The sequence below is a fragment of the Geotrypetes seraphini genome, chromosome 1 (assembly GCF_902459505.1).
Source record: "Geotrypetes seraphini chromosome 1, aGeoSer1.1, whole genome shotgun sequence".
In the NCBI taxonomy this organism is placed as follows: Eukaryota; Metazoa; Chordata; class Amphibia; order Gymnophiona; family Dermophiidae; genus Geotrypetes; species Geotrypetes seraphini.
The window spans coordinates 166,727,966-166,753,072 of record NC_047084.1 but is presented as its reverse complement, the minus strand read 5'-3'; the positions used below and the strand labels follow the sequence as shown (position 1 = coordinate 166,753,072).

The 25,107-nt window shown below is 43.9% G+C and overlaps 1 protein-coding gene across 1 annotated transcript in view; it reads left to right on the top strand.

Annotated features, from left to right (window-relative positions):
* PDGFC (platelet derived growth factor C) overlaps positions 1-25,107 on the top strand; it is a 471,080-nt gene that overhangs the window by 303,803 nt on the left and 142,170 nt on the right. The window contains exons 2-3 of the mRNA XM_033941302.1: positions 434-566; positions 9,478-9,673. Coding sequence (XP_033797193.1) covers positions 497-566; positions 9,478-9,673 — 266 coding nt within the window. The 5' untranslated portion in view covers positions 434-496. The remainder of the gene's footprint in view (positions 1-433; positions 567-9,477; positions 9,674-25,107) is intronic.

Genomic DNA, 25,107 nt, shown 5'->3' with positions numbered 1-25,107 from the left:
TTTAGATTATGGTTCTGGATTTGTTTTTCTTGATTACTTGTTGCAGCTAGCTTTCTATGCTTAAAGAAACCAATTTTTTTTTTTTTTCTGTTGATGGGGGGGGGGAGGGAAAGGAGATGGATTTTGCTACAGGCCAGGGCTGCTTGTCAACTGATGGAAGCCTGACCAGCTCCTGGTCTCAGGCTTCTTGGTGGATTATTAAGCCCGTTGCTTTAGGGACTATGACAGTGATATCAATGCCATTCAGTGTTTTTACTCTGAATGGTGTAGTTACCTGTTGAAAGCATTGGTCTATGTAAGACTTACAGGAGACCCTGTATCAGTTACCCATGTTACTAATATCCTAATAAAATAAGAAACTGTCTTAAGGGGACCAGTACTGAGCTTCAGATTTGGAAAGGTTTGACCTTAATATCCTGTCCTTGATATATAGAGTCAGCCACCTAACATCAACATCAAGAGGAATGGAGTTACCTCAGTCCTTACAGGCACAGAAATGGATGAGAGAAATTCTGTCATCCGCATTATGGTTATAATGCCATGCCCTCTGCCCTGGAGGAGAAAAAGTGGGTGACTTTTAAATAGTTTTTATATTATAACTTGTTTTTATTAATAATATGCAGCATCTGAACTAGCTTCATAGAGATGTTTAAATATTTACGTGGCATAAATGCGCATGAGGCGAGTCTCCTTCAATTGAAAGGAAGCTCTGGAGTGAGGGGGCATAGGATGAAGGTGAAAGGGGATGGATTCAGAAGTAACCTTAGAAAATGCTGTTTCACAGAAAAGGTGTTGAATGCTTGGAACAGCCTCCTGGTGGAGACAAAATGTGTATCTGAATTCAAGAAAGCAAGTATGTTGGGACAAGCATGTTGGATTTCTAAGGGAGAGGAGGAGATAGTAGATTGCATGGTTAGGCAAACTACCGTATTTTCTCGCATATAACGCGCGCGTTATTCGTGTTTTTACAAACCGCGCATACCCTTGCGCGTTATACGCGTGAGCGCTTTGTACAAAATTTTTTTTACATAGTTCCCCCCGACGTCCGATTCACCCCCCCCCGCAAGACCACTCGCACCCCAACCCCGAAGGACCGCTCGCACGCACCCGCACTCCGAAGGACCGCTCGCACGCACTCCCACCCGCACCCCCAGCCTGAAGGACCGCTCGCACCCCCACAGCCTCCGGACCCCCCCCATCATGTAGAAGCTCCTACCGGTGATCTGCTGCTTCCTCTTGGCAGTCCCGGCCCTTCTGTGAGCCCTGTGCCTGCGCTGCTTCTTCCGGCGGTCCCGCCCTTTCTCTGACGTCAAGCCCTCTTGCCCCGCCGACTCCCCGACACGATCGGGGCAAGAGGGAGCTCAAGCCCTCTTGCCCCCCCCCGACTTCCCGACACGATCGGGGCAAAAGGGAGCCCAAGCCCCCTTGCCCCGCCGACTCCCCAACTCCCCGACAATATCGGGCCAGGAGGGAGCCCAAGTCCTCCTGGCCCTGGCGACCCCCCCCCTGCTAGTTGTTCGGCCCAGGAGGGAGCCCAAACCCTCCTAGCCACGGCGACCCCCTACCCCCACCCCGCACTACATTACGGGCAGGAGGGATCCCAGGCCCTCCTGCCCTTGACGCAAACCCCCCTCCCCCCAACAACCGCCCCCCCCCCAAGAATCTCTGACCGCCCCCCCCAGCTGACCCGCGACCCCCCCGGCAGGCAGCCAACTACGGAATGAGGCAGGATTGGTCCATCCGTCCCAAAGCTCCGCCTACTGGTGGGGCCTAAGGCGCCAGGGCCAATCAGAATAGGCCCGGGAGCCTTAGGTCCCTCCTGGGGGCGGGGCCTTGGACACATGGTTGAGTTGGGCCCATGTGCCTCAGGCCCCGCCCCCAGGAGGGACCTAAGGCTTCCGGGCCTATTCTGATTGGCCCAGGCGCCTTAGGCCCCACCAGTAGGCGGAGCTTTGGGACGGATGGGCCAATCCGGCCTCATTCCGTTGTTGGCTGCCTGCCGGACAGGCGGGTTTGGCTCCCGTCTGTCCGGCCAACTACACAAAGGTATGGGGAAGGGGGGTGGGGGGGGTCGGCCAGGGGGGTCGCGGGTCAGCTGGGGGGCGGTCGGAGGTTCTTGGGGGGGGCGGTTGTTGGGGGGAGGGGGGTTTGCTTCGAGGGCAGGAGGGCCTGGGATCCCTCCTGCCCGTAATGTAGTGCGGGGTAGGGGTAGGGGGTCGCCGTGGCCAGGAGGGTTTGGGGTCCCTCCTGGCCCGAACAACTAGCGGGGGGGGGGGGGGTCGCTAGGACCAGGAGGACTTGGGCTCCCTCCTAGCCCGAACAACTAGTGGGGGGGGGGGGTCGCCAGAGCCAGGAGGGCTTGGGCTCCCTCCTGGCCCGATATTGTCGGGGAGTTGGGGAGTCGGCGGGGCAAGAGGGCTTGGGCTCCCTTTTGCCCCGATCGTGTCGGGGAGTCGGGGGGGGGGGCAAGAGGGCTTGAGCTCCCTCTTGCCCCGATCGTGTCGGGGGTGCCGCGGTTGGCTGGGGCAAGAGGGCTTGAGCTCCCTCTTGCCCCGATCGTGTCGGGGAGTCGGCGGGGCAAGAGGGCTTGACGTCAGAGAAAGGGCGGGACCGCCAAGAGGAAGCAGCAGGACACCGGTAGGAGCTTCTACATGATGGGGGGGGGGGGGCGGGAGGCTGTGGTGGTGTGAGCGGTCCTTCAAGGTGGGGGTGCGGATGCATGCGAGCGGTCCTTCAGGGTGGGGGTGCGAGCGGTCCTGCCAGGGGGGGGTGAATCGGACGTTGGGGGGGCATCAGGCTTTCAGGGTGGGGACAGGACTTCAAGGGGGAGAGGTGAGTTGGGGCGGGCGAAAGGAGAGTCGGGGTGGCCAGAGGAGAGTCGGGGCGAGCGAAAGGAGAGTCGGGCGGCAACGGGAGAGTCGGGCAGCATGCGCGGTATACGGGTGTGCGCATTATATAAAAATTTCTGTACATAAATTTGTGTTTTTCGCGCGCTATACCCGTGTGCACGTTTTACACGGGTGCGCGTTATCTATGTGAAAATACGGTAGGTAGGCCATATGGTCTTTATCTGCCTTCATTTTTCTATGTTTCTATGACATTTTTTGTAGAAGTGATATGCATAAAGATATTTATTCTCATATTTATTTAAAACTTATAAGCCATACTATCTAAGGGGTACAGAGATATGTACACAATAAAAACAAGAATGAACAAAAAAACCAACAAAAACATATAAAATGCCATCACATAACATCAAAATCTACATTTTAACTTCCAAATGATGTTACTACTCATATCTGTTTGAAAAAGGAAAGAATATTAAGTAACATCAAAAGCCTGCTGAAATAGAAATGTTTTGAGAGATTACTTAAAGATCTCTGAGCTTTTGATGGACCTTATATTAGCAGACAAAGTGTTCCATAATTTTGGGCTCAAATTATAAGAAATACAATTCCAATATGCATGGGTACAAATAATATGGAGTGATCTGCATGTAGTGTGAATGAAAAGTGTGAGTGACATATTCATGTATTTCATTGTTAATAATGATATGTAGTGTTTCATTTTTAATTATTTTGATTAAAACAATCCATATACATTACATGCTTGCTATTGTTGTGAGGTCTGTGTGTTGTAGTATCCCTCTAGCCCTGGGATCCATACTGTGATTGACACATATTGACTGTTTCAGAATTTAAGAACTGTATATAAAAAATAATTTCAATATACAAAGAACACAATCCAGATTTGTGTTACACATTGCACCTGAAGATGTAGCAAAACTGTGACGTGCAAGTTAATGTGCACATTAGAATACAACAAAAAGGTTTTATCTCCAGTTGAAAATGTGGTTTGGGCCCTTTCAGTGCTCCTTTTTCAGGGAGGAGCATAAAACAGCTCACTAAAGGCTCCTTTTACTAAGCAGCGGTAGCGTCTCTAACGTGCGCGACTTTTAATCACGCGCTAACCCCTGCGCTAGCTGAAAAACTACTGCCAGCTCAAGAGGAAGCGGTAGCGGCTAGCGCGTCTGGCGGTTTAGCGCACGATATTACGCGCATTAAACCACCAACGCGCCTTCGTAAAAGGAGCCCTTAAAATATTCTTTGGCCATTAGCAAATGTAAAATGATTAATTCCTGCTAGCATTCCTGTTTTCTAATCCTGTGAAACAACTTTAAACGTTTCAGAGCTGCTTGCATAGAAACAAGTAGGAACTTCAAGGGTGTGGCTGCTCTGTTAGCGAAACACAGGAACGAGGGGCAGAGGCGGAGGGTTTGGGTTTGGGTGAACTGACACTTATTTGGAAGAGTGGAAAGATGTAAGTAAATCATTTGTGGAGATGCTGCCTCCTGCATGCTTAGAATGCCTTTATTATCAGGCCATAAAAAATATTTAATTTTTTTTTTTGATAAATATCTGTTTTGACAGAGGCTGTTTTGGATTTTTCAGATATTTTGCTCTTCAGAGGTGAAAATGAACTTGAATAAATAAAGCTATAGAGAGTAATTTTGGTGGGCAACGATGACAAATTTTAATTGCACGACGTAACAGGCTTAATCACTGCATGCAAGGGTAAAATAGGACCATGTATTGGGGAGGGACAGGACTCAGCCAGTAGTAGGCTCCTGAGTCGGCTGCAGAGAGTATGTGGGAGGTGGAAGCAGAGATGTGCGATCAACAGAGCGAAATAAAAAATTTTAGTCAGTTGAAATTTTACCAAAATAGTCAAATTAACAGTGCACTACAGCCCAAATTCTCAAAGCTGCACCAAATGTTAGGTAGCAGTAGGCGCCCTACCACCGCCTAATTTAAGTGGTTTAATTGGTGATAAACGATGCGGTAATTGACCTAGTTATTGTTTATGCCTCCCCTCCCCCCCCCCAAAAAAAATTAATACTGGCAAAGACTATGAGGCTCTGTAATAGCTTCAGAAAAACCACATGTGTATTTCAAAATTGACCGACATAAACCTGAATCATTTCATAGGCCAGATTAGGGCCCTGAAGCTCTAAACCAGGGCTGCCCAAGTCCGGCCCTCGAGATCTACTGGCAGGCCAAGTTTTCATGATATCCACAATGAATATGCATGAGAGAGAGATTTGCATACCAAGATGGCAGTGCAGGCAAATCTCTCTCATGCATATTCATTGAGGATTGTCACCACTCTGCTGTCCGGGAACGGGTCTCCACAGCACTACGAGTGGCTGAGCATTAGTATTACGTGTTATTATTAGTATTGACGTGTGACCCGAACTGGAGTCACCCTGCAGGAATGGAGTGATAAGATGAACACAGCAACACACAACTCCCAAAGTTATGTAATAAGGTGAATTTTACTTTCTTCAAACTAAGGATAAGAATGGCAAACAAAAATAGATAATCAGTTTTGTCCAACAGAAGCAAAAACCAAAATCACATTACAAAAGGCAAAAAATAAAAGTTCAAGTTTTTCCTTCTTTTCACCAGAAAAAAAGCAATGTTCTTGAACACTGGCTCTCCTTAGAGCTAATGGCTAGCTTGTGCTCTTCACCTGCTCCCAAACAGGGAACCACTAATAAAGTCCTCTGCACTGCTTGCAGATATCAATTAGAAGCCTCCAGCAGAGTAAGAAGCCCTTCTGGGTCAAACAAGAGTGTCCCAGTTTTGCCTTACAATTAGCTTTTCAAACAGCTATTCACAATACCCTCCCAGGGTGTTAGCAAACCTCACCCCAAATGAGCACTCTTAGCTTCAACAATTTAAACACAAAAAATGCTGAGTTCCCAAACCAGAAAGTCCCAACAAAACTCACTATGCAGAAAAATAGATCATTAGCACCTGGCAGTAAGTCCAACCTGCATAGGTTCAGGATCCTCAAAGAATTCCTCAGGCAAGCTTCCTTGAAAGTCCATCGGAGTTTCTTTCTCAATGTCCTGCAGATCCAAGGTGTCTCCAGCCTCAATTACCTCCATGGATGTACTGGTATCACTCTGCCTGAACCAGGGGGTCATCCTGGGAGAGGAACCTGATCCTTCTCCCTAGCTTGCCTGTCTGCTTCTCCCAAGCTGCTGGCTTTTCTAGAGCAGGGCCACACCCTGATCTAGCTTAGTCAACAGGCAACAGCACCGCTCTTGGGCTCCCCCGGTGGTGACCTGGATGTTGACTGCCTAGTGACTTTCCAGAGAGTTCAGGCTCCTCCTGGTGGTCAAGTGGGAAATTACCATGCTCAGGATCAGGACAAACCTTGTAATTACCCTTCCTGGATTTCTTCTTTACTTTCCCCCTTGTCCTAACAGGAACCTGGGCAGGCATCGTGTCTGACTGGTCACAGGATATCCTGAAAACCTGGCCTGCCAGAAGATCTCGAGGACCAGACTTGGGCAGCCCTGCTCTAAACTAACTGTTAAAATTCCGTGGGGTCATTGTGGTGCTGGTAAATTTTCCGATTTCAAAAAAAACAAGCAATACACGAACTTTGCAGGCAAATGAGCTCCATGGAGGTCCACAGAAATTCCATCAGATCAGACATTGGAGAAAGCGACTGACGCATGCGCAGAATAGTCAATGGAGCGAGGCATAAATGTGTGCATGTGCCAGGAAATGCTACATTGTAGACACACATGAGCATCAATCATAGGCGCACGTCGTAACCGTCCGTCGATGCCATAGGCGGAAGGGAGGGGTGGAGAACTACCAGCAAACAATGCAAATGCTTTTTTTTCTACACTGATTCAGCGGGACATATATTCTGCCCCTGTATTTTATTTTATTAGCTTCCACCTCTCATGCAATCAGCAGCCCTAGACCTGCTGTCATATGTTTTTAACACACGCGCATGAAATACATCTTTAACGTGCAAATATATGACACTCCCCTATCAAGGAACAGGCAGTAGACAGTTGAAACCAAGAGCTTCTTTTACAAAGGTGCGCTAGCGTTTTTAGCACACGCAGGAAATTACCACGCGCTACGCTTCTAGATCTAACACCAGCTCAATGCTGGCGTTAAGGTCTAACGCGCGCAGCAATGTAGCGTGTGCTATTCTGCGCGTTAAAGCCCTAACGTGGCTTAGTAAAAGGAGCCCCAAGAGTGATACACTAATTTTTGTTCAATATAAACACGAATAGTCTTTCTATAGAATGGCTAATTGAATGAAATTTCTAGTGGTAAAGTTGGATAAAGAGGCTGTTGAGTGCTTGCCTTCTCAATCCAAGATGGATATAACGCTCAGAATTTAGAAAGTTGGTTGGGCTGAGAACTTTTCAGCACCCCCTCGTATCAGCACTTCACTGGCCAAGTGCTGATTCCATCCCAGAATGCCCCCCCCCCCCCAATAGCCATTTTTCACTTAGGTACTAGCCACTAATTTTCAGCAACAATACCTGGTTAAGTGCTGCTTAAAATTTGTGGATAGCTCCAAACAAGTGATTTACGGTAACCGGTCAGCAGCCGTATCTTACCCTTCTCCTCCACTGGCAACTCCAGACTCCGTCCCTTCTGTTTTGCCGCACCGTATGCCTGGAACAGGCTGCCTGAATCAATACGTCATGCTCTATCCCTAACAGTATTCAAATCCAAGCTAAAAGGCCACTTTTTTGAAACTGCTTTCAACCTTTAAACTCCCACTCACTGCTGCCTATCATTGTATCACCCACTGTATCATTTCCTCTACCATAATCTCCCCAACCCTGAGATGTCCTGTCTGTCAAATTAGATTGTTAGCTCTTCTGAGCAGGGACTGTCTATTGTATGTTAATTGTATAGTGCTGCATACGCCTTTCAGCGCTATAGAAATGATAAATAGTATTAGTAGATATATTTTTCCTTGAGTGAAGGGTACTTAGGAAAATCTAGATGGACTGGAAAGAGCTAGTAGGATCAAAGGGTGAATCAAAACCTAGAAGCACTGGAAACAGCTAGTTGGGTCAAAGGGTGATGGTGGGGGATGAGGTGTGAAGCTAGGCAGGTCTCAAGGAGATCAGAGGGAATAAGTTACATGTACCATGTATGCTGTACGATTTGTACTCCACTTAGATTTTAGGCAGAATAGAATTTTTTAAATAAATAAATAAACCTATAGAACTACATGAACCTAGTAGGAAACTGTTGCTTGCTTTAGCCCAGTGGTCTCAAACTCAAACCCTTTGCAGGGCCACATTTTAGATCTGTGGGTACTTGGAGGGCCTCTTATTAAAAAAAATGACAACTTTGCATAAGGTAAAACTCTTTATAGTTTATAAAACATTTCTTTTGGCTAAGTCTTAATAATAATATTGTCATTTATAGCTAAAGAGACATTTGATCAAGAAACTGTTTTATTTTACTTTTGCGATTATGATACACATACCGAGGGCCTCAAAATAGTATTTATTTATTTATTATTTAATTTAGCCCGTCCTCCCAAAGGATCCCAGAACGGGTTACAAAGGTACATTCACAGTATGGAAGAACAAAATTATTGAAAGACATTTTTGGCAGACATAGCTTAGAAGAATTTGTGGCATTCGTAGAAGATATTACATGGAATAGATTTAGATTTAGGACAGCATTCACTGTACATAACATAAAAGTTTTAATGTTGTAAGCGATTGGTGGTCGACAGTTTAGGTAGCGTTGGCCAATTTGGAGCTCATGAGTAGTGTTGGACATTAAAGAGCTGGATTTGTGAAGAGGAAGGTTTTCACGGCCTTCCTTAAGTTCCATAGATTGTCTAGCGCAGTGGTTCCCAACCCTGTCCTGGAGGAACACCAGGCCAATTGGGTTTTCAGGCTAGCCCTAATGAATATGCATGAAGCAAATTTGCATGCCTATCACTTCCATCATATGCAAACCTCTCTCATGCATATTCATTAGGGCTAGCCTGAAAACCCGATTGGCCTGGTGTTCCTCCAGGACAGGGTTGGGAACCACTGGTCTAGCGATCTAATGGATGTGGGGATGATGTGCCAGAATTTGGGTATAAACTTTGAATAAGAGTGTTTGCAGGCTGTTTCAGGTTTAAGTAAATGACCAGGTGGTAGTGTGAGCTGGGCCACGAGTTTGAGCCCACTGCTTTAGCCTATAGGCTGTCGGTACAATGAAAACGTGTACGTAATTATCACACAAAACTGCAAAATAGCTCAAGCAATCACCCAACCATTTCATGATTGCTGTATTAGTTTATTTTATCTGATTTACTGCTCACTAGATACAATCTCAGTGGTTTAACATAGTTGTGAATAATTAGTCTGGCAGGTTTTTCTAAATATGTAGATTGGGCCTTAGATGCCCGTGACCAACTAATTTCAATAATTTAACACGTTTTACATTTCTAAAAAAATAGATACAGCTAGTACTGGGTCGAGGTAAGTGGAAACAATAATCTTTCCAAATTTTTTTTAAGAAACTGCTTTGAAGAAACAGAAAAAAAGTTTAAAAATCAGACTGAATGTTACAAACACCTTTAATGACATCCTTCGTATTTTTTTTTCTTCCCCCGTATGTCTTTCTGACGTAGGAGTACACAATCCCCAGCATGAGAAGATCGTTTCTGTGTCTGCTAATGGAAGTATTCACAGTCCCAAGTTCCCCCACACCTATCCACGCAATACAGTCTCCATCTGGAGATTGGTAGCAGCAGAAGAAAATGTGCGGATACAGCTTATATTCGATGAAAAGTTTGGACTTGAAGACGCTGAAGATGGCATATGCAAGTAAGATTTTCCGGTGCTTAGTTGATGCGAAGTTGAAATAAGATGGGAATAGCCAAATTACTCCTTGAAATCTACAGTCGACTCCATTTAAGTGCACGCCCCTCGGACCAGGTCACCACGTGCGCTTAAACAGAATGTGCGCTTAATAGGAGTGGAGGGGAGGGTACGGGGAGGCTGTAGCTAAGCCGGCCGAGTTTAAATATGGCGTGTGGGCTGCTAGAGCCTAAAGTACAGGAAAGCTATGCCCTACAGTTTGAGTGGAAGCAGAGCACTCACTTTCCCAGCTGTCCCAGCGCTTAAGCTGCTGTGTGAAGCCTAGCCATTCCCAGTCAGAGCGTGATTGCATTTAACCGGAGTGAACGTAACGTGAAAGAATAGAAGTTGGACCTGTGACATCAGTGCGCATAAGCGGATTGTGTGCTTATCCGAATTGCAAATATCTTGAGTTTACGTCCATTGACTTTAATGTAAAAAAAAAAACAGGACCATGGTAGTAGGGTGCGGATAACCAAAGCGTGCGCTTAACCAGCATGCACTGTTTCATAGTTTTTTTGAAGTAAGTACCATGCCATGCCTAGATATTGAAATGTTTTCTGTCCATATCTTAGTAGTATAGTTTTCCTACAGCTGTTGACCATAGAATTGAAGTTAATCTGTATCTATCCCTTTCACCTTCATCCTATGCCCCCTCATTCCAGAGTTTCCTTTCAATTGAAAGAGACTCGCCTCATGTGCATTTATGCTACCTATATGGCATAAATGTGCATGAGGTGAGACTCTTTCAATTGAAAGGAAACTCTGGACTGAGGGAGGCATAGGATGAAGGTGAAAGGGGATAGATTCAGAAGTAAAGTCAGAATATACTTTTCACGGAAAGGGTGGTAGAGGCAAAGAGGGGGAGATTCGAAAAGAGGCACCTAATGCTAATGCCTAACTTAATTAGTAATTGGCTTCAGTTATGAGCTTTAACAAGCTTAAAAATTTTATTACTATATTAGCAATTCATGCTTATATATATACAGTATATGTCATTTTTAAGATTTAACACAAATCACTTATCTTGAATGCTTCACTCTCATTTGATTGAGCCTGGGAGGGCTGGACCTGACATATTTCACCAAAGCTTTCACAAGGGTCCCCCAGAGTTGCCAATGTCAGCAAATTCAGTGAGTCAGATGACATTGGCAGCTCCAGGGGGACCCTTGCGAAAGCTTTTGCCAAACATGTCGGGTCCAGCCCTCCCGGGTTTAATCAAATAAGAGTGAAGCATTCAAAATAAGTGCAGTAAATGCACTGAAGTTCATAGGAATTGGAAGAGCTTTGATGCACCATTTACCGTGGCAGCCTTGCTACCGCGGCTTTGTAGAACTGAGACAGTCATACAGGATTAAATCATCATATATAGCTTTACATTGGCTCCAAATAGATGCCAAGGATAATGTTTAAACTCTGTTGTCTACTGAGCTCACCGATCGTGTTTGTGATCGTGTTCCAACCCGATTTTCCTCTGACCCGATTCACTAACCTCTGTGCCGATCACCCTTCGATCCGATCCACGCATGCAAATGAGGGGGAACGGTATGCAAAGTAGGAAGGACGTGATTCACAAAACAATATCAGCAACACCGACTTGGCTGTCCAATCAAAAAACAAGTGACTGCTCAGGACCAGTCACTTGTTTAAAAACCCCTGCTCTCTTCCCCAATCTCCTGCTCGCTGCCCCGACTCCGTGGTTTTAACCCACGGTGCAGCCCCACTTTCAACCCCCGGGTTAAAACCACGGGCTCGCGAAAGTTTCCAGCTCTGTGATAACAACAGCAACAAAAAGTTTCCAGCTCTATCTTCGTGGTGAGCGTGCGCAGAACGTCTACAGGCAAAGGAGATGGTCTGCGCATGCGTCAGGATCGCTGGAGAGAGATCTGTGCGGTGTGTGTGTGTGGGGGGGGGGGGGGCCTACGATCGCCCGCATTTGCATGAGGATTCATTGAGAATTCATCGGCCTGCCACGGATCGAACACGATCGGGAAGGTAAGCGAACCTAGCCCTAGGTGCGTTGACGCCACAGTATATGAATAATTTAATATGTAGACCGTTGGTTAGTCAACACTGTAGCATACATGATGCATTGTCATTGCAATTCCCTAGTTCAAGGGGAATTATTTCTAAAAGGTTGTTTACCACTCTTTTCTCTTATAAGGCTGCTTCTGTTTGGTCAGCTTTGCCAATTCAGTTGCTATCAATAACTAACTTTAATGTCTTTTAAAAAAAGTGCTTAAAACTTTTTTGTTTCAGAAATTTAACCTTTGTACTTAATAATAGGCTAATATTTTTTCTTTACCTAGATTGATTTTATGACATGTACATCCTAGATTTACTAATCTAGCCTCTTTCTATGTTATCCGCTATGAAGTAATTGCTGACAATAGTGGAATATAAATGATTTAACTATAACTATAGTTTATCAGCCAATCCTGATTTTCCGCAGAGATTGAAGAGAGAAGCAGTGGGAGGGGGGTGAGAGTGGGTGGGATGGGGGGAGGGCTCAAGACTGTGTTGGTGAATTTGAGCAGAATTTTGGTATTCATGACACTTGTTGTACACCATGTGCACTTGAGTGCTTTGTTCTTTTCTTATTGAAAAATTTAATAAAAAATATACTTTTCAAAAAAAAAATAAATAAATAAAATACTTAAAACTACACTATTTCTAGAAGCTTTTCAATAAATGATATGTTGTTTACTGCTGGTTGTAAGAGGAATGAGGATTTTTCAAATCTTGGTTTTAAGATGTAACTATTCATTTGTATTTTAAGATATGTGTATAAGTCGTGTTTGTTTGACTTTATGTATGCTACTTTTGTAATGCCGCTTAGGAATAGGTGGTTGACAAATTTTTTAAATAAATAAAGCCACCCAGTGGACTCCTCTACTTTCCTTATGATTTCCAGACTTACCAAACGATCAACTCTTAGCTTTTCAGTGCTAATTTTCATATTTTTTGGTTGCATGCCCTGCAGGATTTTTTTTTTTTTCAGTTTTGCTTTCTATGTCATAGGCAGTTTTCCCATCCTAAAGATAACATCATCATGCCTTTTATCAGGTTTTGGAGGTATTCCAAGATCCTTCAATACATTTGTTCGTTTTTTCTTTTCTTTTCTTTTTTTTTTGTCCCATCAATTTACATCTATTCTTTTATATATCCAGCTCATTTGGAATCAAAGAGGGGGGAAGGGAGGAATCATGTTGCACAAGACTTTAGTACTTCGATTACAACCACCTAATAATTTTTTCCCCTAATTTAAGTGCCCACTCCCACTCTAAACATACCTAGTTTTAGTAATTATAGCAATTATAGTAATTATAGGAGTGTGTGGCGCAGTGGTTGAAGCTACAGCCTCAGCACCCTGGGGTTGTGGGTTTAAACCCCGCGCTGCTCCTTGTGACCCTGGACAAGTCACTTAATCCTCCATAGCTCCAGGTACGTTAGATGGATTGTGAGCCCACCGGGACAGATAGGGAAATGCTTGAGTACCTGATTGTAAAACCGCTTACATAACCTTGATAGGCGGTATATAAAATCCTAATAAAAGTAAAAAAAATAAAACAATAGCTTATGCAAATTACTGCTGCAAGATTGATTTTTTGGTAAAGCTATCATGTATCACCTTTGTTAAGGAGTTTACATTAGATTCCTTTTCGATTGAGAGTTCAGTTTAAATGTGGCTGTATAGTTTTTAAAATCTTACATGGTATCTCTGATTCGCCAATTTCTCTGGCTTTAAATTCTTTGAGATCTTCAAGAAGTAGAACTATTCATATATTTAAACTTTCTTTTCCTACTGTAAAAGGCACTAGATCCATCAGTAAGATTGTGCATTCCTTACCGTACCTATTAACAGCAATTTGGAATGACCTACCATCTCAAATAAGATCTTGTTTATCTCCTCAAGTTTTACGAAAAATTCTGAAAACTGCTTTGTTTCAGCGTTTTCTAGCAGATAAGTTTCCATGATGTCAATCCTTTCTTCAACTACAACTATTGGTAACCGAGTTGAGCCTTGTTTTTCAGGGATAACTCGGTATATAAATCCAAGATTTAGATTAGATTAGATTAGAACTGGCCTGAGCTGGAAGACATGTGGTAGGGCTTCTTCTGGGCAAAGCATTTGGCCTTTATCTGCCATCATGTTTCTATGTTTCTATTGTGTCTGACTTCAAAAGGGCCTGGGATAGGCACGTGGGATCTCTCGGAGAAAGAAAGAGATTAATGGTTACTGTGGATGGGCAGACTAAATGGGCCATTTGGCCTTTACGTGCCATCATGTTTCTACATTTCTATGTTTAGTCACTACTGTTTTGGACAGTTATTTGGCCACTGCCATTTGGGCACCATTGTTCTGGTACCTATACATATAGTGCCAGACCTTTGGGCACCCAAATGCCAGCATCCAAAAGCCTAAAAGTCCTGCTGGTCCTCTGGGCTCTCCTCCACCTCCCTCACTGATTTCCCAAGAGCCCCAGCAGGAACTCTCCCCTGCTAACTTGTCTCTTTGATCCACCTCCCTATGGCATCATTTCCTCCTTTCCTTTCCTTCTTTGCCTCCCTGTTCACCTGCTTCCGCTGTCAGGAAGGCAAGGCAGAGGTAAGTTGACAGGGGCAGCTCCTGCTGGGGCTCTTGTCCCTACTGAGGTTTTTTGTGTAAGCACCCAGGGAAGCGGAGGAGCAAGGCCAGCTCAACCACTGGACCAGGTAAGGCTCTGATCCAGGGCACCAAAATCCCTGGCCCCTGAGCTCATCACCAGTCCTTCACCTGCTTCAAAGCTTTCTCCCCCTTCTTTCCAGCCCATAGTCTGGCATTGCTTCCTCTCCTCCCTCCCTCCTCCTTCCCCCATAGCTAGGGTTAGTAGATTTTCTGTCTGGAAAATCCAGACCCCAATTTGACCAGAATAATAATTCCATCACTTTGTCCTCAAGACCACTTTGTAATCATAGTAACATAGCAAATGAAAGCAGATAAAGACCTGAACGGTCCATCCAGTCTGCCCATTAGTTACATGCATTATAAATTCATAATTAAATTAAATTGTCCTTTTTTCCTTTGATATTTCTGGGCCATAGACCATAAAGTTCATCCGATACTGTCCTTAAGTCCCAACTTCTGGAGTTGCCATCAATAATAATAATAATAATAACTTTATTTTTGTATACCGCCATACCCAGGGAGTTCTAGGCGGTTCACATCAATTAAACAAAACTTAATAAGAAATTACAATAAACTATCTTTACAAGTAAAGAAGGTATTGGAACAAAATTAACAAGAAATTACAATTGATCATGGTTACAGTTGATCATAATTACAGGCAATGAGGTGATAAAGATGGGCATGCGAGGGGGGGGAATGAGTAGGTCATTGGAGTTAGTGAGATGGGGGAGATCAAAAAGAGGGGGGAAGGGACCGGGAGAGTTGGGTCATTTGAGGGAGGGGAGAGAGAAATGGAAGAGATGGGATTAGGGATATTGAGCGTGGAATAAATGCGTTTTGAGTGTTTTTCGGAAATCAAGGTAGGAGAGGGCCTTGAGCAGAATTTGGGCTAGCCAAGTGTTCTGTTTGGCTGCCTGGAAGGCGAAGGTTTTGTCGAAGAACCTTTTGAGGTGACAAAGTTTTAGGGAGGGGAAGGCGAAAAGATTGATTCTGCGGGAGTTCTTTTTGTTGCAGTTCAGGATGAACTTGAGGTAGGTTATAGAAGTGGTCAGAAACCACTTCACAGGTCGCAGACCTGATGGGCCGCCGCGGGAGCGGACCGCTGGGCGAGATGGACCTCGGTCTGACCCAGTGGAGGCAACTTCTTATGTTCTTATGTTCTTAAATGAGGGGTGAGGTAGCTCAGAGATAGCCCAAAGACAGTTTTGTAACAGAAGCACGCGAACTTGAATAGGATTCTAGATTCAAGGGGTAGCCAATGTAGTTTGTGGTAAAAAGGGGTGATGTGGTCCCATTTGTTTAAGCCAAATATAAGGCGAACGGCGGTGTTCTGGATAAGTTTCAGTCTCCTGATGGTTTTCTTCGTGGAGGCCATATAAATGATGTTGCAGTAGTCTAGAATGCTGAGAATGGAGGATTGAGTCAACAGGCGGAATGAGGTGTCGTCGAAGTATTTTTTTATGGTGCGTAGTTTCCAAAGAATTGAAATGCATTTCCTGACCATAATCTCAGTATGTTTTTCCAGGGATAGATGTTTGTCTAGGGTGACTCCCAATACTTTTAAGGTTTGTTCGATGGGGAAGGCCATACCTTTCACTTGGATTGTGGTGTCTTTGATTTTGTCGTTGGGGGTAGCTAGGAAGAATTTGGTTTTGTCAGGATTTAATTTTAGTCTGTGGGATAGCATCCAGAGTTCTATCTGAGTAAGTGAGCTTGAAAGAGAGGTGAGCAACTCTGGAGTGAAGCTGGTTAGTGGGATGACTATTGTAATGTCATCTGCGTAGATGAAGAATTTGAGCTTGAGGTTTTGCAGTAGGGTTTCCAAGGGAGGCGAGGTAGATGTTAAACAGGGTGGGGGAGAGGGGGGAGCTCTGTGGGATCAAAGTTAATTCCAGCACATCCAACCATCTCATTGCAGTATAAAGGACACATGCACACTCTTACATCAAAGTGACCTTGTAACTGTGAAGGGATCCTTTCTCCATTCACGCTCTAATTTTCTACAGTGCTTTTTCAACTGAAGAAGTTCAAGATCAAAACATTTACCAGCTTGGCAGGTTTGCTTTTTTCACAATCTATATAAAGAAACCTCATCTAAAACAGCTTTACTCATCGATAACCAATTAAAAATAAGAGGTTTCCTTCTCATCTTCTCCCTTAGCATTAAACCCATCACAAAACTTCAGTGGGTCAACTTTATCCCTTGGAAAAGTTGACACCCGGGCTGCAAGATGTTTCCGCACAACACTTTTCCAGTTTAAAGTAAATGAATAAATAAAATGATCTCCCACAACATAGACTCCCACTTCCATCAGTATTAGTTGTTGATTATAAAGAATAAAGAGGACCTGAAAAAGACACTAAAGGCCTCTTCTTTCAAACTGTGCTAGCAGTTTTTAACGCAGAGAGCCGCGCTGAATGCCCCAATCTGCTCCCGACACTCATAGGAACTCTATGAGTATGGGGAGCTGCGTGGGCCATTCAGCGCGGCTCACCGTGCTACAAACTACTAGCGCAGTTTGATAGAAGAGGCCCTAATTTAAGATGATGGCCATGGATATGAGTCACAACAGAGTTTGGACGAGTATAATTCAAGGACAGTATGAAGAGGCAATGATCTGCAAATATTCTCATAGGCAGAAACAGAGCAGACCAATGATATCAAGGAAACTGCAATTTATTAGATAAGCCAAACCCGACGTGGCCACATTTTGTCCTCAGGCTGCGTCAGCGGAAAACTGCTAAAGTTCAATTTAAAACAAGATATATAAACATACAAAATGTGTAATTCATAAAATTCTATAACAAACAATAAGTAATATTTTAAATAAAATATAATAAAATGAAGGAACATGCACAAATAAAACAGAACATAAAAATGTGTTCGTCCAGTGTACATATCTAAAAATAGATGTTACAAAAGCTATATTTATACATGCCTTAATAGTGTTACATCAACAAACTAAGCACTTTTGAAGCATGATGAACAACTTTTGTTAGCTCTATTAGGCATAATATCGCACCAAGATCACAATTAGTTTGTTGATATAACACTACTGTGTTCTGTTTTATTTGGCTTATCTAATAAATTGCAGTTTCCTTGATATAATTGGCCTGCTCTGTGTTTTTACCCGCAAGTATAATTCAAGGCAGTTATATATGAAAACAATTCTGGCACTGGAGCATTTAGAACATTTTATATGCAAATTGGTGTCCTCTAATAATCAATTATAAGAGGCAGAAATAGAATTTCTAAATATAAAATCAAATAAGTCATCTTTTGCAAAAGACCACGTCTTAAGGGGGGCCATAAAAAGCAAAATAATGAATATTATCTTGTGGTAAAGGATCACCTATCTGTCAAACAAATATTTCCAAATCTGGGGAACAATGGGAATCCAGTTTTTACCCTAAAAAAAAAAATCCTGTGTAGTAATAGCTAGCCCTCCCCCTCTCTTGGCAGCTCTACATAAAATAGTTATTGTAAAACCCAGTGGACATAATTTTTTAATCAACGGGTCCTCCTCAAGTCTCAGCCATGTTTCTGTTAAAAGTACACATCCCAACTGACTGCCCCCCCCCATGGGCTTTCACAAAATTGTAGTGAGGTTTTTAGCACCATCCACATTGGTAACAGCTCCCATGCTCATAGAATTCCTGTGAGCATCAGAGCTGTTACCTCCATGACTGGTGTTAAAAACCATGCTATGGTTTTGTAAAAATAGGGGGGGGGGGGTGAATCTCTCCTAACCAGTCATAAATCAGGCTAGTTTAATTTCTAATCGAATAAATATTAAAATAGACACAAGGAAATGGGACAGAATTCTGTTGAATAGACAAGGTAGTGGGGATTAAAATCAAGTTCAACCGAGCTCTGCCAGTATATGCCAAAGAAGTATTAGCTTTGTTCCCTTGTGGGCAGTGTCCCCAAAACTAGGAATCTCATGATTTAAAACAGTAGAACAATCCACCAAATTTCTGTGACTAGGAGCAAAGCAATAAAATTGAGGTGTTATTGAGTGAATTAAAGGAGCATCTTGCAATTCTGCTTCCCTATCCCATATTAACTTATCCCATTCAAACAGTGCAATAGTAAAGCTAACCATTCCATTTTGTTCTTGATAAAAACCTCATCGCTAAATAAAAACAAACCTTATCACCATAGATAATGTCCAAACATATATTCGTGCAAATCTTTGTGCGAAGGGGTGTACAAGGGGGTAGGGCATGCCCCTTTGGCACCCCTCTTAGGTGCGACGCTTCAGAAACCAGTGCTCCTTATATATAAGTGGATGGCATCACTGGTGGTATGGCAGATGTGCTAGAACACCAAATTCCTACTAAACAATACAGTAGACCACACCAGGAACAGGAGAAGACTCCAAATTGTAGTGGTCTAGCAGCAGGTAATTTTAAAAAGTCCAGAAACTGGTGCCGCTTATACATGAGTGGATGATGTCACTGATGGCGCAACAGACACGCTAGATCACCAAGGTCCCACTAAATTGTAAGGTAGGCCACACCATGAACACGAGATGACTCCAAATTACAACAGTCTAGCAGCAGGTAATTTTAAAAGTCCAGAAATTGGTGCTGTTCATATATTAGCCGATGACATCTCTGGTATATGGAGTTGAGGAGTAACCTAGTGGTTAAAGCAATGGACTGAGAACCAGGGGAGCCAGGTGCAAATCCTACCATCAGGGCAGGATTAATTTGTCGAGGGCCCCTAGGCACACAAGTACACTGGGCCCCCTGCCCTGCCCCACCCCACCATGCGCCCAAGTGGAACCAGGAAGCTGCGTCAGAAGGAAGCTTTGGGCAAGCAGCACCGCTTGCACAATTATAGTTCCTGTTGCCTTTCTTACCCGTGTTGCTTGCTTGTCTTACTTTCTGTCGATGGGGGGGCCCGCGTTGCTGATCGGGGTGGGGCCCGTGTTGCCAACTGGGGGGGGGGCCTGCATTACCGATCGATGCTGGAGGGGCCCATCGCCGTTTGGAAAAAACAATGTTGATGCCCTCCTTCATCCAGTCCCCCTGAACATTTCGAGCCCTAGGCACGTGCCTACTTGGCGTATTGATTAATCCTGCCCTGCCTACCACTGCTCTTTGTGATCTTGGGCATTGCCACAGGTACAAACTCATGTTGTGAGCTCTCATGTGACATTAAAATACTACTTTCCTTGATTGTAAATTGCTTTCAGGCTTACAGGCAGTATATACAACATAAGAACATAAGAATAGCCTTAATGGGTCAGACCAATGGTCCATCAAACCCAGTAGCCTGTTCTCACGGTGGCCAATCCAGGTACTCGCACTAGCTCTAGAAGTTTTAAAAATACATGTGTATATGCCATTATTCAAATGACATATGAGGTCTGTTCAAAAAGCTCCAGGACTGATTTTATAAAAATGTATTAAACAATCTTATAACTTATTCCATTGGGTCCCCTTCAAAGTACTACCCTTCTCTACGTATACTGTGCACTTTTCCCAATGTCATTTCCACTTCTGGAAACAGTCCTTAAAATGCATCTTGAGGAATCGCCAAAAGTTGCTGCTTTATGTCTTCAATGGTGTTTGAATCGCTTTCCTTTCAGCGTGGATTTAAGTTTAGGAAACAAGAATCAGGAATCGCCAAAAGTTGCTGCGTTGAATTTTGCTTCATGTCTTCAATGGTGTCGAATCGCTTTCCTTTCAGCGTGGATTTAAGTTTAGAAAACAAGAATCAGGAATCGCCAAAAGTTGCTGCATTGAATTTTGCTTCATGTCTTCAATGGTGTCGAATCGCTTTCCTTTCAGCGTGGATTTAATTTAGGAAACAAGAATCAGGAATCGCCAAAAGTTGCTACATTGAATTTTGCTTCATGTCTTCAATGGTGTCGAATCACTTTCCTTTCAGCGTGGATTTAAGTTTAGGAAACAAGAATCAGGAATCGCCAAAAGTTACTGCATTGAATTTTGCTTCATTTCTTCAATGGTGTCGAATCGCTTTCCTTTCAGCGTGGATTTAAGTTTAGGAAACAAGAAGAAGTCAGCAGGGGCCAAGTCAGGAGAATAAGGTGGCTGGGGAAGTACTGTCATCGCATTTTTTTTTGTGCAAAATTTGCGAATTTTGATGCTTTCAAAACACCTTCCACGACTCATGACATGTTCCCCCTAAGTCACTTTCAACATTTCATAAGTTTCTGTAGCGGTCTTACCCAATTAAAAACCGAACTTCACGCTGTAGCGTTGCTCATTGAGGTCGCACCTGATGAAAAATAGCTGATCACGAAAATACACGTTCACAAAAACTGCTGTAGCTTGGAGACGAAAACAGATATCAACAAACGGAAAAAAAGGAGGTTACTCGTGAGGTTTCAAGCTACTCAACGCCACATAGCATGTCTCAAAAGAACTTCCCGTTGATGCACATTTCAAACTTTTCTGGAACGTTTTGAACAGACCTTGTATATAATTAGTGTGTGTTCATGTATACTTTGTAGAATTGCCCTGGATGAATGCAACATTCAGAGCTATTTTCTATAGTTTGTATTTGCATGGTGTGTATTTGTTTTCCTGGAAAAACTATGGAGCTGCTACTACGTATTAAAACACTTTCATCAGACATCACTTTTGAAAATTGATACAAATTTCAGGAATAATGTGTGTTTCAAGTTTAATTTAAAAAAAAAAAAAATTGATGAAATCGCATTATCCTAATTTCTAAGCGATGTACATTTTTTAAAAAAGGGAAGAACGAACAACATATTGGTGACCAAAGATGTAGACAGAGACATACCCAAACAAAAGGAAAGCAGGGGGAACTACAATGAATTATAGAAAGAAAGAACATAAAAGGGAATGACATAAAGTTGGGTTGTTGTTTTTTTTTTAAAGAGAGGTCTCGTATGAAGTTTTAGGATTCGAACGCATCTTTAAACAAAAATTATTTTAATTTTCCTTTGAATCGATCAATGATTTTTTTTTCCTTCCTTAAGTGTACTGGTAATGAGTTCCAGATTTGGGGGGCCGTGACTGAGAAGATGGTGTCCTGCTGTGTGATTTCTCATTCTTCCTATATAACTTTATGGGTCAATATTCAGTCCACAGTACTTCGAAATATCATAAGGCTGCTGCTTATAGTCATGGCAGGCATTTGAGGGAGGCAGAATAAAGGGCAGGAGTGAGTGGGCATTGCTCCTATCCATTTCCCCACTGGACCACCGGGAAAGAAGGGCAGGAGAGCCCGCAAACTTGAGGGAAGGTTGCTTGATATTGTAAGGGTGGGGATGCAGTAGGGGTCCTGCTTTCTTTGGCGGGGTGGGAGGAAGGTAGAGGGTACAAGCTCTTGCTGTACTTTTGGTGATGGGGGAGGGAAGGAGTGAGGAATGGAAGGGGTGATAAAGAATGTGGAAGTGGTGTTGCAAGGGAGCGAGGGGGATGGCAGGGCTTCATATCATGATCAGGAAGTTAACAGGATACGGGCTGATATTCCAGAGCAGTGCCTGGTTGATTCTGCCACAAAGTTAGGGCAACCTTTTTTTTTTCCCTGTTCCAAGATTATGCAGTTGCTCAGTCGGTTAGCAAACTGAAAATCTGTGTTAACCAGCTAGGTTTTTGCACCATCCTAACTCTTCTTCCTACACTGCCCCCAAACTAACCGGTTGTGGAATAAATAGTGGTTAAGTGATGCTGAGTATATTCAGTTAGCACGGGCAAGCAATTTTAACCACTATGAAATCGACTGCTTAATTTTTATAGTACATCAGAGTCATGTCAACTTACCTCGTGAGCAATTCATGTCTAATGCACTTTGCTAATGCTTGTGGGCCCATTTCATATTGTGACTTAATAAGTGAAAGTGGATGAGGTAATTGGCAGACGATTTGATAGTAAATTCTACTTCCTGCTGATCAACCTGGGCTCCTTAAAATTTCTAGAAAGCTCTTTCTTATCCACATGTTGTAAAGAAATGCAGTGTCAGCCCTGGATTCTTGCCACAGTCGTGCTAAATGGTAAAGAAACCTGTCTTTAAAGGACAAAGAATTTTTTTTTAACATCAGACTTGTTTATTGAACATAAAAGAACATAAATCCTCTATAGTTCCCAAGAGAGATTCAGAGAAAGGGAGTAATCATTATGAAGCACTTAATGCTGTATGCAGTGTATCATGTTGCCGTGAGAAAGTTAGGTTTGATTGGTTCATAAAACAGGTTTAGCAAATGCTGTAAATAGTGATTTCAGGCAATTGTGTGAACTGAAATACAATGCTAGTCATTAAGTCTCCTGAAAATCTTTTTCTCTGTGGAGCATTGGGTTTCCTGTTAGCGCTACAGTAATTTTTCATTTTTATTTTTTTTTTTACTTTTCAGCATGATGTGGTACTTCCCATTGTTGTGCTATCTTCATTTTCAAACCTCTGCGCTACATGGCCTGTGTGATAAAACATGTTAGAAAGGTTTATCTTACAATATGAGATAAAATGAGACTGAACATTCTAAAAAATATACGAGGTTTGAAAATAAAGTTTGCAAACTCATACCTCATTGCTGAATATCACTACAGTCACCTACGAAGTACTCCCTTTGAGAAGCTACGCACTGACGCCAGTGCCTGGTCCACCCTTCAAAGAAATTTTGGAGCTCTTTTTTGGAATGCCCATCAGAGCTGTCATCGTATTACTCTTGATGTCCTGAATGTCATCAAAATGTCTTCCTTTCAATATTTCCTTTATCTTCAGATGAGTAGGAAGGATGTTCCAATACAGGTATTTGATTTCTGGCTAAAAGCTCCCTCACAGACAGTGTCGTGTGAGCTGGCGCATTGTTGTGATATAAAAGCCTTGAGCGGTTGGCGAAAAGTTCAGGTTGTTTTGACTCTTGATTTGGACTGGCGGAATTTTTTGGGTCTTGGAGAATTGGTGAATTGGCTAATTTCCATTGTGCACTTCGACGCTTTGTTTCAGGGTCGTATTGGTACACCCATGTTTCATCGCCAGTGATAACATAGCCCAAAATATCGTCTTGCCTCTCCAAAAGGTCTTGGCAAACTTCGACTCTCCTTTGCTTTTGTTCATCGATGAGCTCCTTTGGGACCATTTTTGCACACACCTTTCTCAAACCAAGATTTCCAGTTAAGATTTTCCTGTTTCTCTAACAATGTTTACTTGGTCTGCTATGCTTCTCTTCTCACAGTCAGCTGACGATTTTGATGCAGAATCCGATGAATCTGCTGTTACTGGCCACCCTGACCTTTCTTCATCAGTGACACTTTCTCTCCCCTCAGAAAAAACGTTTAATCCATTTGTACACTTCCATTTTCTTCATGGCATTATCCCCATAAACTTGGACTAACATATCCCTGATTTCACTTCCACTCTTGCCAAATTTAACAAGAAATGTAATGTTTGTTCATTGCTCTAGTTCAAGCTCCAGTCAGGCCTTAGGCTTAGTGGGGATGGGCGGACCCAGATAACCCTAAGGCCTGATTGGTCCAGGCGGGTATGAACCGGGAAGGGGCGGGCCCGCCACATTTTGACAAGGCGGGTCTGCTGGCCAGCAGCAAGACCCGGCCGGCTGGCCAACAATTAAAGGTTAGTTGGGGGGAGGTTAAGGGGGGTCATCGAGGGGTGTTAGCACGGGGGGGGGGCGTTAGTATGGGGGGGTCGGCAGGGGGGCATCCTCAGGCAGGAGGGGGTTGAGTACCCTCCTGCCGGCGATCGGGAGGGAGGGGACAGGCGGCTCCAGCTGCTATATCTATTGTGGCAGGAAGATCCCTTGCCATGATAAGTGTAGCGGCCGCGTCTACTCTAACCCGATTCTGTAACCAGCGTCTGTAACATGGACGCTGGTTACAGAATTGGTGTTAGTGTAGGCCCAATTCTGTATAGGACGCCCCTCCCAGGCATCCTATACAGAATCCGGACCAAAGTGTTTGTTTTTTTAGACACGAAGTGGCGTAGCGAGGGTGAGAGGTGTCTGGGGTGGTGGTATCCCTCCGCCGCCCTCTTCTAGGCCCCCTCCCCACACCACCTGCGCCCCTTCCCTCCCCTGTACCTTTTTAACTTTCCTGGCGCAAGCAGCATTGCCACCAATCTGCTGCCCGTGACAGCTCTCCCTCGGACATCACTTCCTAGGTACAGAAAACAGAAGTGACATTAGAGGGAGAGCCAATGCTGGTGCGAGTAGCAGGTTGGAGTTGCTGCCAGCGAAGAGCTAGAAATATGGCGGGAGGGGGGTGGGGGCAGTGAAGGCGCATGCACAGTGGGGGAGGAGTGGGGGTGCAGAGAGAAGGATGGCTGCTCTTGCCACTACCAAGATGGTGCCCAAGGCGGACTGTACCCCCGCCCCTCCTTTACTATGCCAATGACCACATGTCGACACGAACACAGCTATGAGACACTGATACACCAAGGTTATGAAACCTTACCAAGTTGATAGTACAGTACTGCCAACGTAAGCGCACAGAGGCAAGTTTGCAAACTTAATTGTTAGACATCGTATACAGAGGGTACAGTAACTGGTCCTCAGTACACAGCAGCAGCACTAAGGCATTAACGCAAAAAGATTTACCGTATTTCCCCATAGATAGGCCGCCCCATTCTATAGGCCACAACAAATGCTGATTAATATTTTAACTTTATGGTATTAGCTGCGGCTTTCCTTACCGGTACCTTTTAAAATCATCCCCCCCCCCTTAAATTCCTCCCTCGCTGGACAGCTGCCGGCTGCCTCCTCCAATCTCACAG